The 19735-nt window shown below is 38.6% G+C and overlaps 1 protein-coding gene across 1 annotated transcript in view; it reads right to left on the bottom strand.

Annotated features, from left to right (window-relative positions):
• Nucleotides 1-603: 603 nt before the first annotated feature.
• The window catches only part of LOC132404575 (N-acylethanolamine-hydrolyzing acid amidase-like), a 37722-nt gene continuing 18590 nt past the window's right edge, over nt 604-19735 (bottom strand). The window contains exons 9-11 of the mRNA XM_059988814.1: nt 14745-14773; nt 3535-3628; nt 604-3452 (exon numbers count right to left, since the gene is read on the bottom strand). Coding sequence (XP_059844797.1) covers nt 3405-3452; nt 3535-3628; nt 14745-14773 — 171 coding nt within the window. The 3' untranslated portion in view covers nt 604-3404. The remainder of the gene's footprint in view (nt 3453-3534; nt 3629-14744; nt 14774-19735) is intronic.

Below are 19735 nucleotides of genomic sequence, written 5' to 3'. Positions count from 1 at the left end.
AATAAAAGATCGAATGTTTTCCTTGACTTTTAAACTTTGTTATTGAATTGGATAGCACTCCTTGCAGGATTAAGCCCCCCCCCCCCCCCACACCCCACTCTCTGAGCGGTTTGGGTTTGTTCCTGTAACCGCTACAATCTGGAACTTACTCTCATTGTTCTTCTCTCTTTCTCAGTCTTTTTTGTCCTTCTTTCTGAATTCTAAACTGGTCTCAGTCATGAGGCCTACTGCTTTCCCTGGCAGTTTAATATTTCTTCTCTTTGTACCTACACTTTCTTCATCTCCTTTCTAAGCTGTAGTTGAAATTTCTATTCAAACTTATTTGTGTAGCAGAAGATAATTATTGTAATTCATAATATACATACTTTAAATGTTACCCATTGCCTATACACTATCAATCTATTTAGTCTAGTTCCCCAATTTATCAGTCAGATCATGACTCTTCCCTTGTTCATATTTTGGACCCTAGCTTCTGATTCTACAACTTCACACTTCCAAATCAGCTTTCAAATTGTCTAATTTTACTAAGGATGGAACATCTGCAATGGAAATTTCCAAAAGGTTTTGTAAAATAAATAAGTCACTCTTCCACCTTCAGTCATATGTTGCAGAAAAGTATGATTTATTTATGCATCAACAGTAAAATCAGACATAATGATAATGACAGAAAAGAAAAGAAAACATGATAACATCAGTAGTATAATTCCTCCTTGCCAAGAGAAAGTCTGGATCTAATGACTGGCTAATACAACACTGCAGATTGTTTCTTGTGTTTAATCTTTTTAGACTCTTTTTTTGAAAAAAAATTAAGAATTATTCAGATAATTAGTATTTCATATTGGAATTGATTTCTGCAGCTGTAAGAGCCCTTTTTCAGCTCAGCTTCTGCTGAAACCCTCATCTTTTTACTTAGTGCCTTTATTGTCCCGTTTAAATTGTTCAGCAAGTCCTGAAATTGTCTTCAAAATTTCATTCACGTTGCTATATCTCTGCTTTTTAAGATATTCCTTTAACCATACCTTTGCTATTTTACATGAATCAATGTACAAATTTTACATGAATCAATGTACAAAACTTGCAAAGAACTGTGTACAAATTTTATATAAGAAATCTATAACTAGACATGGACACTGTTGACTATTGGCTGACAAAAGGCTTACTTGTACTGGAACTTGCTATTTATGACATATTCAGATATAATGGTAATTATACTCTACAAACATACTACACAAGAATGGCACAGAATGGGCCATTCAGACAATGTTATGCTGAACCAGCTAAAAAGCAAATCAAAAACACCCAAACACTAATCCCTCCTAACTACACCATGTCCACATCCCTCCATCCTCTTTACATTCATGTGCCTATCCAAACAATTCTTAAAAACCTCTAATGTGTTTACCCCTACCACCATAACAGACAGTGCATTCCAGGCATCCACAACTTTCTGAGTGAAAAAAAAACATGCCCCTCACATTCCCCTGAAACCTACCCCCTCACCTTCAATGCATGCCCTCTGGTATTAGACATTTCAATCCAGGGAAACGGATACTCTCTGTTCACTCTATTTGTGCCTCACATAATCTTGTAAACCTCTATCATATGTCCCCTCAACTTCTGATGCTTCAGAGAAAACATGAACCTGGAAAACTGGGTGAGACCTGACAACTTCTATTTACCAACAAAATGTTACTGTCAACAGAGAAGTAGAAGAGACTCAGATCCTCCCTTAGCAAGGAGTGGTTAAATCTTCCTTTTACAACTGAGCGATGAATTCCCTGTCAGCACTTGTGTCTTTTTCAAAGATTGCCCAAATTATTGTTTTGTCAGCCAACATTCAACTGTGAGTCTAGTTGTGCCACAGGTTACTTCATTATAGAGTAAAATACTGTGTGAAGATTTACCTTCCATTGTACCCAATACCTCCCATTTGTTCTTTAACCCCTATTGATCCTAGCATTCTTCAGTGCCACAATTGGTCAAATGGCTCCTGATGCAGTGAGCAGGTGGTTTTGCCTTTGTTCTGTCATTTAGCTCCCATGTAGGAAATTGGGAATAGCTACTGGCTGGTTTGAAAATGTCACAATCCTGGGTGCTCATATTTGCAAGCAAATACCACGGTCCTTGAACAGGACCGCTAAGAAATGGATAATTCTGATGTTCCAGTCCGTTGCCTTTACAACTATGAAGCAATCATTGAGGAAAGGTTGTGCTGTGTTCACTGCATTCAATGGCATTTGAATCAAGTTGATCAGAAACAGAACACCACAATTGTGATTTGTTCAGGCAATAGTAGGTTAAAGCTGCTCACCTTACATGTCTTTCAAGTGCCATTGTTGTGCATGGTAAGTTCATGATCCTTTTGTCTAGTTGACCCCATTCTTGGTCATCAATAGTTACAAATGCACTGCCAAAGTATAGACTACACCTTAAAAGTGGTCTTTGGATCATAAATCATACAGATCAGCTAGGCTGAAAGAATTCTGACTGGTTTGTGTGATAAGCCTATGGCTGCCAGCAAATCATGTTCAGCATGTACATATCCCAGTAGTGCTATGGAATGTTTGTTCTTTCATGCAGTCAAATTTCAGTAACCAGCTATTCAGCCAGCTTTGGGCTGTTGGACAGATCAGAGGGATTACCTAAGCCAACACTGGGCAGTGTCATGGAAGCAACCAAGCCAGTGAAGAAATAACACTGAGGTGTTGAAGACAGGACACCTCCAAATGTGTGTCCCAATCCATGGAGCTTAAGGAATGGCAGGATATTGGCAAGGGAGTGGCTGGAACCTGGCACCTGTCCAAGTTACCACATGATGGATAATCAAACTTCTCTACAAAAAGATAGATATTTTAGAAAAAGTGACATTTTGTTTGCTATTATGTGTCTGCTACTTCTCTGTCAAACTTTTCAGTTTTACAGCTTGTTTTTAGTGAACTGAAAGTTATCACCTAAATATTACTGTGGACATTGCAGAAACTGAATTCTTTTCATAGTTTACTACACATCCTTTAGATGCTCACATTTAATAAAATTGTTCATTGAAACAATGTATCTTCCAGCTGATCTGGCTTTGGTAATTCTGTGAATTACTGTCAATACTAGTAATCTGGCAGTATTAATATTTTAATTCCAAATCTGCCTCTGTGAACATCTGTTAATTAGAGAAAAAATGTCATTTTAGAATACTTTGTTTACATAATTAAAGTGAGCAGAAATCTCTTAAAAATTAATAAGCAGATGAGCTGATTTCCAACTGATAAGCCTGGTTAAACATTTGGTACTGAGCAGGGTAATCCCAAAGGCATGGATATGGAATGCAAAAGCAACATTATCCAAAGAAAATCACATTAAGCAGACTTTTTGACAAAGACCATCTTGATATTCCTCGGCAGTCTTTTGTCCTAATTTGGGCCAGCAGTGCTATCTTCATTTTGTTCATTGATTGCAGTCTATCAATCAAATATGAATATTAATATGCAAAACATATACAAGAGAATATGCAAATTAACATTACACCTCAATTTTACTTACAAAATTCCAATTATTCTGCTCAGGTTGTTTCCAAATCACTGTCTTATAGTCCTTGGGCTGTGCAGCACATATTAAAGTTGTATAGATTGTACGCCTGGAATTTGAGTCATTTTTAAAAAGATTACCAGTGATATCATCATTATTTGAACTTACTAAATAATTACAATCTAGATTTCACAGATACAATAATCAGTTTATTGTGAAACACTAGTTGAATTCTTCATCTAAGAACAACCAAGAGAAAATCTGCGGATGCTGGATATCAAAGTGCTGGAGCAACATACAAAATGCTAGAGCAACTCAGCAGACCAGGCAGCATCTTTGGGGAAAAAAAAGTACAGTCCACATTTTGTGCCATCTCCAACAGGATCCCACCATCAAGCACATCTTTCCCTCCACCCACATGTTGCTTTCCACAGGGATCACTCCCTACGCGACTTGTCCATTTGTCCCTCCCCACTGATCTCCCTCCTAGCACTTATACTTGCAAGCGGAACAAGTGCTATACCTGTTCCTGTACCTCTTTCCTCACTACCATTCAGGACCCCAAATGGTCCTTCCAGGTGAGGCAACACTTCACCTGTGAGTCTAATAGAATCATATACTGCGTCCGGTGCTCCCGCTGTGGCCTCCTGTAGATCGGTGACGTAGATTGGGAGACTGCTTTGCCAAGCATCTACACTCCATCTGCCAGAAGCAGCGGGATCTCCCAGTGGCTATCCATTTTAATTCCATGTCATTTCATGGCTCCTCTACTGTCGTGATGAGGCCACATTCAAGTTGGAGGAACAACACCTTATATTCCATCTGGGTAGCCTCCAACCTGATGGCATAATCATCAATTTCTCGAACTTCTGGTAATGCCTCCCCTCCTCCATTTCCCTCTCTTGCCTTATCTCTGAATTGCCCATCACTTGCCCCTAGTGTTTCTCCCCCCTTTTCTTACTACCGTGGCCTCTGCCCTCTCCTATCTGTCTCCTCCACCCCTTCCTAATCAACCTCCCAGCTCTTTACTTCATCTCTCCCCCTCCCGGTTTCACCTATTTGTTTCTCTCTCCCCTCACTCTCCTACCACCCACCCTTTAAACCTACTCATCTGTTTTCCATCCTGTCCTGCCGAAGGGTCTTGGCCCGAACAACTCTTCTCCCAGAGAGTTGTGGGGGTCTGGAATGCACTGCCTCAGAAGGTAGTGGAGGCCAATTCTCTGGATGCTTTCAAGAAGGAGCTAGATAGGTATCTTATGGATAGGGGAATCAAGGGATATGGGGACAAGGCAGGAACAAGGGTATTGATAGTAATTGATCAGCCATGATCTCGAAATGGCGGTGCAGGCTCAAAGGGCCGAATGGTCTACTTCTGCACCTATTGTCTATTGTCTATTGAAATGTCAACTGTACTTGTTGTCCAAAGATGCTGCCTGGCCTGCTGAATTCCTCCAGCATTTTGTGTGTGTTACTCTTCATCTAAGAAATTATTCTAATTATTCTAAACATCAAGTTTGTACATAATTGAATTACTTTGTTTTGGAGGTTTGAAGACGCTACACCACAATGAATGGAAGTAATTGATTTTCCCAGGGTAAAAATGTCTAAGACCAGAGGGCATGCATTGGAGGTGAGAGAGGGTAGGTGTGGACCTTAGGAGGGATGATGGTGCCTAACGGCGACTCCTTTGCTTGCATCTTTGGAATCAGCTCTATTTCTACCTTCAATATCTTTTATTTTTTTCCTTTCAGGGTTCTTTTGAAGACCCTGACCTGGAATTACACATGGGTTTCGGTTCTTTGCGGGAATGGGACCTGTTCTCGGGGTGCCATGACTGGCCATTATTCAATATGCCAAGTGCTTGGCCTGAGAGCCTCAATCATGTTCAGAAGCCTAAGATCTCAGGGCTCTGGAGATGGGGGAATTGAGGGTCGGTGTCATGGCTGCAGACTTGTGTGTCGTTGGGGAGGCCGGAAAATGTTTCACTGTGGGCCTGAAGACCCGAGGTCTTTGCAACCTTTGGACAAAGAGCTCGAGAAAAACAATGAAACAGACTTCTAACATCATAAATGAGTGGGTTGTTGTTATGTCTCCCATTTGCTGCGAAAATGGGGGGGACCTCCCTCTCCCTTGCCAGGGAGAGAGAGACCCTGTGGGTTATCGAATTTCAGATGAAATGTGAAGCTTTTGGGGTAACTTCGGTCTGTGTCCTTGCTACTGCTTAGCACACAGTTGGGCTCAGTGATTGTACTGATGCGCATTTATTTTTGCTGGTGGGGGGGAGGGGGAATTGTTGCTCGCTGCCGCTTATGCACGGGGGAGGAGCTGGGGGGGGACTTATGGGGTTCTCATGTTTATTCACCACTGTTTTCATGGATGTTTTGCAAAGAAAAAGCATTTCAGGATGTATATTGTACATATTTCTCCGACATTAAACTTGATTTTGAACCTTTGAAAGGATGTGAGGAGTAAGTTTTTTACTCAGGATGTCTGGTATGGTGGTAGAGGCAAACACATTAGAGGCTTTTGAGAAACGTTTAGATAGATAAATATTATGGAGTTTAGAAAAATAGAGGGCTATGGGTAAGCCTAGGTAGTTCTAAGGCATTAGGCACATTAGGCATAGCTTTGTGGGCCGAAAAGCCTGTATTGTGTTGTCAATTTTCTATGTTTCTATAGGTACATGAATATGAGGTAGATGGGGGATATAGATATTGCATAGGTAAGATGGATTAGAATTATACAAAGATGTATACGGGGAGACGGAAGGATCTGAGACTGGAGATTTATTAGGCAAACACGAGGAAATCTGCAGATGCTAGAAATTCAAGCAACACACACAAAATGCTGGTGGAACGCAGCAGGCCGGGCAGCATCTATAGGGAGAAGCATTGTCGACGTTTCGGTCCTGACGAAGGGTCTCAGCCCAAACCGTCGACAGCGCTTCTCCCTATAGATGCTACCTGGCCTGCTGCGTTCCACCTGCATTTTGTGTGTGTTGCTGGAGATTTATTAGACTATTTTGCTAATCTGTTTCAATCTCTGTTTCCGGATATTTTATCTCAACCTCCTGACATTGAAAGGGTGCATAGAATTTTTACTGCAACACCTCGCCAAGACAGGCCAAGGTCAGCTTTGGTCTCTTTTCTTCATTTTAAAGTTAAAGACCGAATCATAAAATATGCAAGGAAACAAAAAGTTTTTAAATTTAAAGGATCCGAGCTTCGCCTTTAGGAAGATTATCCATGGGGGGGGGGGGGGGTTATGGCTTTGCAGTCTAATTTTGTTCCAACCATGAAGATAGCCAATGATAAGGGATTATTCCCATTACTTCAGTATCCAGCCTGATTAAAATTATTTCCCAAAGATTCGACTCCACGTGTTTTTCTGGACTCCAAAGAGGCGTTGGACTATGTTAAATCTATTCTGGTTGTAGCTGAGGTTTGAATGGTTTTAGGTCTGCTGAATAATCTTTCTTTTGAAAAGAAGATAAGCTTTGAATATTTTTGATTTGCTTAAGATGTCCTTTGATTGATCGACCATTTAAAGAAGATGTGAACCTTTGGATGTGAATGATGAATGACTTTTTGAAATCTGTTTGGTCTACTGAGTGAATTAAGACAATGGATAGACTGTTTGATTATCTGTTTTATTATTTGTTTTATTCTCCTTTTTTATTAATTAAGTGATAGTTTCCATAGTTCATAAGGTTTTTTTTCTTATATATATAGTTGGGAGGGCTTAGTCGATAGATAATTAGTTTTTACTAAAAAAAAGTTTTTCATTGGGCGTGTCAGTCAAATGACACTAGAGATTTTCTTCACTAGAGTTTACATAGGTACTTTTTCTTTGTTTAATGTTTAGCTTTGGCTTCCTTGGAGATTGTTTTGCATTCCCCAGTGTGTTTTTAAGGATTAAGTGTAAACACTTCTTTCTCTGAACTCTTATGTTGGATATGGGGAGCTGGATGTTGTAAAGAAAAATGGAACAGTGCTGGCCTTTTGGCCCATATTGTTCTGCTTACCTTTCAATTTATTTCATGATTAATTTAATGCTTCTGTCCTCTAGAGAATTCTATTTGTCTTTCACTATCAGGTCTATTTAGGAGCTTCTTGAATGTCCTTGTTGTGTCTGCCTCTATGACTACCCATGGTAAATCTCTCCACATACCCACTAGTCTATGAAAAAAATATTTCTGAGATCCCTATACTTTCTTTTGATCACTGCAAAATTGTATCCTCTTGAATTAACCATTTCAGCTGGGAATCTATTCCATGTTTTAATGATTACCTAGCATTACCAGTGTCCATTGTTTCAGTACAATAATACTCTGTAAAGTAATGGAAGGCATTAAAGTTGATAATTAAATTGCATATATATCAGTTAGAAGTAAGGCCTGTAAGTGGGCAGAAGAACCAGTTAACATGACTTGATATGGTGCTATGTTGCTTTGTAGTGTTAGGCTTTTTATATTTAGCAAAATGTTTTTTTTTCCTTTGTAGGGCTTTTCTATTTTAGGGCCGTATGTTGTCTTTTTTTGTAACTGGTGGGAGGAATTAAGGAAAGCTTTTTAAAACCACTATTATAAAATAGGCAGCTCGTGGTGTCTCTCTTTTTTTATTTTATGGGGAGGCATTTCGGCTTTTTGGGGTGGTGGGAGGATTGAGGTTAGTTTTGATTTACAGGATTAATTGTAAGATTAATTTTAGTTTTCTTTTTGGTATTTTTTTCCCATTACGGAGTTCCGGAGCTTGCATATTTTGTGTATGGTTGTACTTATCACCACCAGTTTTGGTTAGCCTGCACTAGTGTTCATTTATATATTAAGTAAATTTTTTTACGACAATTAAACAGACAAATGTTATAAGTTGGAATGTATGTGGTTGGAATCATCCTATTAAGTGAAAGAAGACCTTTAAAGTCATTAATAGATTCCAACCTGATTTAATTTTTGTTCAAGAAACACATATCAAAATGGGTGATCAAAATAGATGTTTTAAAATGTGGAAGGGCCTTTAATTCCATGCTACTTGTCAAAATAAAACAAAGGGAGCTCCTATTTTTATTAAATCTAATATTTTATTTATCCAAGAAGATATTGTGTCAGATATTAATGGCAGATTTTTAATTGTTAAGGGAATAATTTGTAATAGAAAAATTGTTCTGGTTAACAATATGGACCTAATATAGATGATCTTTCTTTTTTTTAAAAATGCACTTGCTTTATTGCCAGACTTAAATAAATATATGTTGTTAATGGGTGGTGATTTTAACTATTGTTTAAACCCTTTGATTGACAAGAGTTCAACCAATTAGTGATTTCTGAGTTCTTCTGCATCACATATTATCTCTTTTCTAATTGATTTTGGCCTGGTTGAAATTTGGAGACATTTACATCCTAATGATAGAGATTATTCTTTTTTTCACACGTTCACAAAAAATATTCGAGAATCGATTACTTTATAGTTGATCCCCGATTTTTGCCCAAAGTCCAGAAATGTGAATATGATGCTATAGCTTTTTCGGATCATGCAACTTTAAGTTTAGCTTTTGAATTGAATGATGTTGCAATTGCAAATTTGCCCTGGCGTTTTCCAGAAAATTTATTACAAAGCCTGGACTTTGTCAAATTTATTGAGACTCAGATAAATGATTTTTTCCTTTTTAACCATATGGGAGATGTATCGAAATTGATTATATGGGACACATTTAAAGAATATCTGTGCGGTCAGATAATTTCCTATTCAGCTAAGCTTAAGAAACAGACAAAAACAAGAGTTAGATAAGATTTCCAAACAAATTAAAGACTGGGATAATATTTATGCAGTCTCTCCTAACATTGATTTATTTAAACAAAGAGTTGAACTCCAATCACAATATAACTTATTTTTAACTTATCCTATTGAAAGTAATTTGCTTAAATTGAAAAGTCAATTTTATGTGTTTGGAGATAAAAATAATAAGCTATTAGTACCTCAATTAAAAGCAGCTAGAGCTAAAAGACAAATTTTTAAAAATTGTAGGGGAGGTGGTAGTTTAGCATGCAATTATGAAGATATTAATAAAATTTTTCAAGACTTTTATATGGAACTTTATAAATCTCAGTTTCCAGATGATTCTTCAAAATGAATGCCTTTTTGCAAAAGATTGATTTTCCTCAAATTTCTGTTGAAGATCAACAAACTCTTGATGCTCCTATTACTGAAAGCAAAATTCAGAAAGCTATTTTTTCAATGCAGTCTGGTAAAGCTCCTGGACTGGATGGTTATTCTGTAGAATTTAATAAAAAATTTGAAAAATTACTCTCTTCATATATGTTGGAAATACTTAAAGATTCTTTTTTGATAGGAGAGTTACTGCCCACATTTTATGAAACTTCTATTTCTTTAATTCTTAAGAAAGATAAAGATTCTAATGACAGCGCTTCATACAGACCTATTTCATTATTAAACGTGGATGCTAAAATTCTCTCAAAAATAATGACTAATTGGTTGGAGAATATTTTTGCTGAAATTATTTCTCAAGATCAAACAGGTTTTGTAAAGAGCCGTTACTCCTTTTCTAATGTTCAGAGACTGTTAAATGTTATATATTCATCCTTTTCTAAAGCTCCTCAATGTGTTGTCTCTCTTGATGTTGAAAAGGCATTTGATAGAGTTGAATGGAAATACTTAATATTTTAGAGAAATTCAGCTTTGGTATTAATTTTAATAAGTGAATTAGAATGATATATAAAAGCCCTATTGCTACAGTTATTAATAACAATTGCAGATCTTTTTTCAGCTTTCACGGGGTACAAGACAAGGATGTCCGTTAAGTCCTTTGTTATTTAATTTGGTGCTGGAACCCTTGGCTATTGCACTTCGTTAAGCTAAAGATAGTCATGGAATTCTTATAAATGGGACTGTTCATAAGATCTCCCTTTATGCTGATGATCTTTTAGTTTATATTTCGAATCCTGAAGAATCTATTCCTAGTTTATTGAAACTATTAAATGATTTTGGGAAGTTTTCCGGATATAAACTAAACCTTCATAAAAGTGAATTATTTCCCCTAAATGATTCTGCTTCTATATATGATGACATTCCTTTTAGAGTTACGGACTCATTTAAATATTTAGGTATTATTATCACTAAAATCATGAAGATTTTGAAAAAGCTAATTTGGTTCCTTTAGTGGATTTTATGAAGCAATTATTTTGTAGATGGAATCCACTTACACTTTCGTTAGTTGGCCAAATTCATGCAGTTAAAATGATAATTGTACCAGAATTTTTATATGTATTTCAAAATATTCTTTTTTTCAACTAAGAAGTTCCTCGATCAGATTGACTCCATTATTTCATCTTTTGTTTGGAATAATTAAAGACCAAGAATTGCTAAATATCATTTACAAAAATTTTAAAAAAGATGGAGGTCTTGCTTTGCCTAATTTGAGAATGTATTATTGGGTTGTTAATAAACATTATATGTGTTTTTGGTTAGATTGGGCTGATAGAGGTGAACGAGCTCCGTGGAATTGAATGCTGTGAAACAGTTTCACTTAACCTCATTATTAGGAGCTTCTCTGCCTGTACAACTGGCCAAAATTACTAATTTCAATTTATATCCTGTGATTAAGCAGTCAATACAAATTTGGTTCCAGTTTTGTAATTTTTTTAATCTTAAAAAATTTAAACTTTTTAGTTTAATTTATCAAAATTATTTATTTAAACCTTCATTAAGTGATCCTACTTTTCTTCTTTGGAGGAATAAAGGGGTTTATTCCTTCACCAATTTGTTCCAAGATAGCTGACTGATGTCTTTTGAGAAGTTAGTAACAAAATACTCTCTCTCATATTCACATTTCCTGCAATATCTTCAGGTCAGACACTTCTTACAAATATACTTAAGTAATTTTCCATATATATAAGATTCTGACCTGTTAGATATCATTATAAAAATGAATCCTTTAGTGAAGTGTTTTATTGGGAAAATTTATAATTTATTGTTACAACAGCAGAATTATCCTTCACTTAAGATTAAGCAAGATTGGGAGGGTAAGCTTAACATGACCCTGATAACAAAAGATTGGTTGCAGATTTTGAAGTTGGTCAATTCTTCTTCAATTTGTGCCAATCACTCTTTAATTCAATTTAAAATTGTACATTGTTACCTATCTGACAAAGGAGAGATGGCCTAAAATGTTTCCTAATGTTGATATGTAAAACTGGGATGTAAAACTGAGACAGCCACATTGACACGTATGTTTTGGTCGTGTTCTGTATTGAAACATTTTTGGAAGTCTATTTTCTCTACAATTTCTAAAGCTTTAAAAATTAATTTACAACCTAATAAATTGATAGTTTTATTTGGTATAATTCCTCAATATATTCATGGTATTTCTCCATCAGACCAACATGCAATTGCATTTATTACATTATTGGCCAGAAGGGCTATTTTGTTGAAATGAAAAGATGCTTCTGCTCCTACTTTGATACAATGGTTCTCTCAGGTGATGTTATATCTTAGTTTGGAGAAAATCAGAAATCGATCTTTTGATCTTCGATTCGATTTTGAGAAAAGGTGGGGTTAATTTTCCCGCTATTATCATCTGATTTGAGTTAATTAATATGGTTTCCTTCCGATTTTTCTTTAAGTGGATTTGAGTTGGCGGTTTGATTTTTTTTGGAAGCTTGTATGATGTATAACGCTGACAGCTCTGGGGTTGTGCTCCCAATGGGTTTTTTTTTTGTTTTTGTTTTATTTTTCAGTTAGTAGGGGCTTTTTTTAGTTAGTAGGGGTACTTTTTTTCCCTTCTTTTCCTTTCAAAAAAATCTTCTCAACACTTTATTTTTTCTTATTATTATTGATATATTGCTTTGCTTTGTTAATTAGTTATTTTCAAATTTAATTCTTTATTTACATAATGACATAGACTTAATGTATCTTTTTTCTTACTCTTCAATAATAATTAATAAAAAAGATTTTAAATGAAAATTAAAAGTACACAAATAAAACAAAAAAATCCTATTGTAAACAATAGACAATAGGTACAGGTGTAGGTCATTTGGCCCTTCTAGCCAGCACCGCCATTCACTGTGATCATGGCTGATCATACACAATCAGTACCCCGTTCCTGCCCTCTCCCCATATCCCTTGACTCCGCTATCTATAAGAGCTCTATCTAACTCTCTCTTGAAAGCATCTGGAGACTTGGCTTCCACTGCCTTCTGGGGCAGAGAATTCCACATATCCACCACTCTCTGGGTGAAAAAGTTTTTCCGCATCTCTGCTTTAAATGGCCTACCCCTTATTCTTAAACTGCGGCCTCTTGTTCTGGACTCACCCATCAGCCGGAACATGCTTCTTGCCTCCAATGTGTCCAATCCCTTAATAATCTTATATGTTTCAATCAGATCCCCTCTTATCCTTCTAAATTCCAGTGTATACAAGCCCAGTCGTTCCAATCTTTCAATATATGACAGTCCCTCCATTCCGGGAAATAACCTGGTGAACCTACGCTGCACTCCTTCAATAGCAAGAATGTCCTTCCTCAAATTTGGAGACCAAAACTGCACACAATACTCCAGGTGGGGTCTCACCAGGGCCCTGTACAGCTGCAAAAGGACCTATACTCAATTCCTCTTGTTATAAAGGCCAGCATGCCATTAGCTTTCTTTACTGCCTGCTGTACCTGCATGCTTGCTTTCATTGACTGATGTACAAGAACACCTTTTGTAAAATCTTTTGTAAATGTTTTTTGTAAAATGGTCATAGTGTTGACAAGCTGGCTATGACAAACTTAACACTAAGATCGAATGTTTTTGTTTTATTTGTATACCTTTCTGTATAATTTTATGCTTAATTTTTGTGAATATTGTGTATCTGATGCTGTGTGTCTGTGATGCTGCTGCAATTAAGTTTTTACATTGCACCTGTGCACACATGCACTTGTATGTATGACAATAAATGCAACTTTCGATCTCTTCTGTTAAGAGGTCTCCAGTTAGATTAGCCATAAAGATGCAGGTTTAAGTACCTCTGCTTATAACTTTATCTTTACTCCAACTGAATATCTTACTGAATATCTTGTTCGAGGTTGAGACCTTTCTCCGGATGGGTTGCTCTGGTGGTAAATCCAAGTACTCAAGACAGGCAACCTTGAAATCACTGTCAGCTCACTGCTAGCAGCTTGGTGGACTGCCATACGGATGGTCAGAATGGGATATTGTTGCCTATGTGCAAGTCAGGCAGTAACTCATCACAACACTTTGTTATTTATTTATTTATTTATTTATTCAGATACAGTACAGAGTTGGCCATTCCTGCCATTTGAACCACACCAGCAAGCAGTCCCCAAAGTTAATCCTAGCCTACCGCGGGACAATTTACAATGACCTATTAACCTACCAACCAGAATGTCTTTGGACTGTGGGAAGAAACCGGAGCACCCGCGGTCACGGGGAGAATGTGACCACACCAGCAAGCGGTAGCAGGAATAGAACCCCGGTTCCTCATACTGTAAAGCATTGTGCTAACCACTACGCTATCATGCCTCCCAATGCACAGCACAAAGGCTCAAAGGCAGAGAGCTTTGGGGAAGGACAACAGCCGTGTGACAGCAGGAGCGGCAGGGGATAAAGGAGAGAGGAGCAGCAGCATGTGAACAGCAGGAACCTGGCATGTGGCAAGGGACAGGAGTAGAAGGAAAGAAGATGGAATGAGAAGCAGAAGTGGTGTGACTGAGAAAATGAATGTGTTGTAAGAACAGATTCTGGCAGAGAAAGAGAGAGGCAGGGCGTCACAGTACACAGTGGTTACAATGCTCTACAGTATAGGTGATCCAGATTCAATTCCCACTGTTGCTTGTAAGGGGTTTCTACGTTCTCCCTGTGATCACTTGGGCTTCCTCCAGACACTCTGGTTTCCTCTCACAGTCTGAAGACGTACCAGTTGGTAGGTTAATTGGTCACTGTAAGTTGTCCCATGATTAGGCTAGGACTAAATCAGAGGATTGCTGGGTGGCACAGCTCGAAGGGCTGGAAGGGTCTATTCCATGCAGTATACCAATAAATAAATAATTTGAGAGGACTCACCTTAACCAATTTTGAGAGCTTATTACATTTTCTGTTACATTTTTCAGCAATGTGGATAGCACAAGTCTGTCACAAAGTTGTAAATGTCATTCAGCAACATCTCTTTCAACATTTTCCAAGTCAAGTGTAGTTAAAGAACAAAACTCACTTATTTAACACCGGATGGATTGAAAGAACCTGCAATAAAAATATACACTATTATAAAACACAAAATCAATATAACACACACAAAATCCTGGAGGAAATCAACAGGTCAGATGGCATCTATAGAAATGAACAAACAGTCAAGGTTCCAGGCTGAGATCTTTCTGGAGGACTGGGAAGGAAGGGGGAAGGAGAAGGAGGATAGCTAGAAGGTGACCGATGAAGCCAGGTGGATAGGAAAGGTAAAGGGCTGGAGAAGGAATCTGATAGGAGAGGAGAGTGGGCCATGGTAGAAAGGGAAGGAGGAGGGAACCCAAGGAAAGGTGATAGGCAGGTTAGAAGAGATGAGAGACCAGAGTGGAGAATGAAAGAAGAGGGAAAGAAGGAATTTTTTTTAGCCAGATTGAGAAATCGATATTCATGCCATCAGGTTGGTTGCTACCCAAATGTTAAGGTGTTGCTCCTCCACCCTGAAGAAGACCTCATTGTGCCACAACAGGTCTTGGACTGACACATCAACCCACACCTTCTAAAAATCTACCGATTTTCACACTTATTTTGACTATATCTCTTCCAACCCTATTGCCTGTAAAAATACTATTCCCATTTCTCAGTACCTTTGTCTCCACCACATCTGTTCCCAGGATGTGGCTTTCCATTCCAGGACTTCAGAGATGTTCTCCTTCTTCAAAGGACAGGGTTTCCCTTCCTCCACCATTGATACTGCCCTCATGCGCAACTCCTCCAATTCCCGAACATCCGCGCTCACCCCTTCTTCCAACTGACTTAAGTGATAGAGTTCCTCTGGTCCTTACCTACCATCCCACGAGCCTCCACATCAAACACATCTTCTGCTGCAACTTCAAGTGGATCCTACCACCAAACATATCTTTACCTGTGCCTCTCTCTCCGCTTTCCACAGGGATTGCTCTGTCTGTGATTCCCTTGTCCATTCGTTTCTCCCCACTAAAGTTTGGATTTACAGCATCTGCAGAATTTCTCATGCTTATGAAATTAATGTTACAGATGCTGTAACCTTGATACAAAGTATGAAGCTGGTGGTATATTTCATCTATAAATGAACCAAAATGGGAGTAATACTCAGCAGTTCAGGCAGCATCCGTGGAGAAAAAAGCATTTTTCATTTCAGGTCAAAGAGCCATCATGAATGGCTTCCCTGAAGAAAGGTCATATATCTGAAATGTTAACTCTGTTTCTCATTCCACAGATCCTTTCTGATCTGTTAAGTCTTTCTAGTTTTTTTTGTTTTTATTTCAGATGGAAAAACAAAGAAAGAGATTGCATATCAAATTTTCTGAGTCCAGCAATTGACTGAATCATGACAGCAAAGAAACAAAGGATGTGGAAATTAGTAGTGAAATTGCTTGCCAATGGTTTGGTTGTTCTTGATTCCAGGAAAAACTACTGGAAGCTCAGGCTTGTGAAACATTCAATGAATGTCTACTTACTTTTTCTGTACATCCTTGATCATATATTGTAGGTGTTGTTTCCTGCACTACTGCTGAACTCGAAAATGTCATAGTTTTTGTTCATAGTTTCCACACACCACTCTCACTTTTACATGATCACTTCTGGCTTTTCCTCTCACTTTCTAGATTTCTATGACTCTTTCTCAAACAATAAGCAAGTGACTAATATCTGACAGACTCTCTCAGCTATCTCAAACAAGGTTCCTCCCTGCCTGCCTCTTGTGAAGATCCACTTAATTCTCGCAGTTCCTCAGTCTCCATTGGATCTTCTCTGAACATGAAACTTTCCACACCTCTGCTTTTCGGTATCAGAATCAGGTTTAATATCACTGGCATATGTCGTGAAATTTGTTATCTTTGCGGTAGCAGTATAACGCAATACATAACAAAAAAAAACATGAACTACCATAAGTCTATAAGATCAAAAGATATAAGAGCAGAATTAGGCCATTTGGCCCATTTCATCATGGCTGATCCAATTTTCCTCTCAGCCCCAATCTCCTGCATTCTTGTTCCCCGTATCCCTTCATGCTCTGATCAATCAAGAATCTATTACCCCTCACCTTAAATGCAATAAAGACTTGGCCTCCACAGCTTCCTGTGGGAAAGAATTCCACAGATTCACTACTCTCTGGGTTAAAAAAAAAATTCCTCCTCATTTCCTTTCTAAAAGGACATCACTATTTTGAGGTTGTGTCGCCTGGTCTTGGGAAATATCCTTTCCACATCCGCTTTTTCAAGGCCTTTCACCATTCGATAGGCTTCAATTCGGTCCCACCTCATTCTTCAGAACTGTAGTGAATATAGGCCCAGAGCCATCAAATGCTCTTCATATGACAAGTCATTCAATCCTGGAATCATTTGAATCCTCTCCAGATTAAGCACACCCTATCTAAGATAAGGGACCCAAGGCCTGCTCACAACACTCCGTGAGGCCTCACCTCTAAGATTCCCAAATCCTTTTGTACCTCTGTTTTCTCTCAATTTAGAAGGTAGTCAACCCTTTCATTTCTTCTACCAAAGTGCATGACCATACACATCCTGACTCTGTACTCCATTGGCCATTTCTCCTTCTTCTTCCTTGAGTTTTTATGGCAGTGGCATCCACACCGTTGCATTACTGCAATTGGCCATTTCTTTGCCCATTCTCCTAATCTATCTAAGTTCTTCTGTCGCCTCTCTACTTCCTCAAAACTGCCTTGCAGACTGCATCAGGTTTCCCTCCAGGATTTCCCTGTATTTTGCTGCATTCATTTTACCTTCTTCCATGGCCTGAGGTAATGTAGCGTCCCCACAGCATGATGCAGCCACCACCTTGCTTCACGGTAGGGATGATGTGTTTTTGATGATGTGCATAAAGTTTAGTCTGATGTCCAAAATGCTCAATTTTGGTTTCATCAGACCATAGCACCTTCTTCCAGCTGACTTCAGTCACTCACATGCTTCTGGCAAACTAGCTGAGTTTTCGTGTGAGTTTTTTTCAACAGTGGCTTTCTCTTTGCCACTCACCCACAAAGCTGTGACTGGTGAAGCACCTGGGTAACATCTGTTGTATGTGCAGTCTCTCCCATCTCAGCCACTGAAGCTTGTAACTCCAGGGTTGTCATGGGTCTCTTGGTGGCCTCCCTCACTAGTCCACTTCTTGCATGGTCACTCAGTTTTTGAGGATGGCCTGCTCTAGGCAGACTTACAACTGTGCCATATTCTTTCCATTTTTTGATGACTGACTTAACTGTACTCCAAGGGATATTCAGTGACTTGGAAATGTTCCTGTATCCATTTCCTGACTAGTGTTTTTCAATGAACTTTCCCCCTGAGTTGCCTGGTATGTTTTTTGTCTTCATGATGTAGTTTTTGCCAGGATACTAACTCACCAGCAGTTGGATCTTCCAGATACAGGTGTTTGTTTACTATAATCAATTGAAACACCTTGGCTGCCCACAGGTCTAAAAAAACAGAGCTCCATTTAACTAATTACATGAATTGTTAAACAAATTGGCTGTACCAGTGATGATTGGTGTGTCATATTGGGGGGGGGGGGGTGGTGAATACTTCTGCAATCAATTACTTTACTTTTTATACTTGTAATTAACTTAGATCACTTTGTAGATATCTGTTTTCAGTTTGACAGAGAAGCGTCTTTCTCTGTTGTTCAGTGTAAACAAAGAACAAATTAAACCCACTGTGATTTAATGTTGTAAAATAATAAAACACAAAAACTTCCTGGGGGGAGAATATGTTTTGTAGGCTCTGTAACTCCCTATGCAACACCTCGTTACTTGTCCTATCTATGTCATTGGTACCTACATGGACCATTACATCTGGCTGTACACCTTCCCACCTAAGAATCCTGAGGACTTGATCTGAGATATCCCAGACCCTAAAACCCGGGAGGCAATATACCAACCAGGAATCCTCTTCTAACCACAGAACCTCCTGTCTGTTCCCCTAATGAATCCCCTATCACCACAGCATACCTCTTCTCCCCCGCCCCTTCCCTTCTGAGACACAGAGGCATACTCAGTGCCTGAGATCTAACCACTGTGATTTTTCTCTGTTAGGCCTACAACCCCCCCTCTAACATATTCCAAAGCAATAAACCTGTTGTTGATGGGGATGGCCACAGTGTTACTTTGCACTGGCTCCTTAACCATACTTCCCCTTTCTGACTGTCACACAGTGTCCTGTCTTCTACACAGTGGGTATAACTACCTCTTATATGTCTTATCTGTCACCCCTTCAGCATCCTGAATGATCCAGAGTTCATCCAGTTCCAGCTGCAACTTGTGAATGCAGATTGTTAGAAGCTGCAGCTGGATAGTCGTCAGGGATTCTGGATGTCTCCCTGTCCTCCCACATTCCACGAGAACAGCAGTCCTCTATCCTGCCTGGCATCTCTTCTTTCCTAACTGCGCAGATATAAAGAAGGGAGGGAGAAAAATATTAACCTCAAGCTTTTCTTTTCTCTGACTTAAGCCTCAAAGAGCTAAAGCATCATGATCTCTGCTGCGCTTGCCCCTGCCTTTCATTAACTTGTTCTTGTTAATCAATCACAAATGCAGATTAGTCACTGTCCAAAGCTCTACTACACTGCTGTGACCCACTTGCTGCTGCCCTTTCTACTCGGGCAGTCAACCTGATCGAAATCCCCGCCTTTCAATCTTCCAAAGTCCAGATTGGTCACTGGACAATGCTGTATGATGCATATAATATATTTTTATATATGTATGTTAATATATACTATAACAATTCCACCCCACTTGACTTCCTATTCAACAACCAAGAAATATTAAAAACTTACATCAAAATTCCACCACCAGACATGCCTTCCCTCTCTGTTCCTTGCAGAATTCTGAAGGGATTGTTCACTTTCTGACTCCCTAATCTATTTTTCCATCTTGAACAGCCACTCATTGTTCTTCCTATGCAACCTTAGAAGATACAGCACCTGCTTCCTATCATCCTGGGACCCAACAGTCCTTGAAAGTGAAGCAGTGTTTGAATT

Source organism: Hypanus sabinus, chromosome 14 (assembly GCF_030144855.1).
Source record: "Hypanus sabinus isolate sHypSab1 chromosome 14, sHypSab1.hap1, whole genome shotgun sequence".
Taxonomy (NCBI): domain Eukaryota; kingdom Metazoa; phylum Chordata; class Chondrichthyes; order Myliobatiformes; family Dasyatidae; genus Hypanus; species Hypanus sabinus.
Note: the sequence above shows the minus strand (reverse complement) of the source record. Positions and strands in the feature narration are given on the sequence as shown.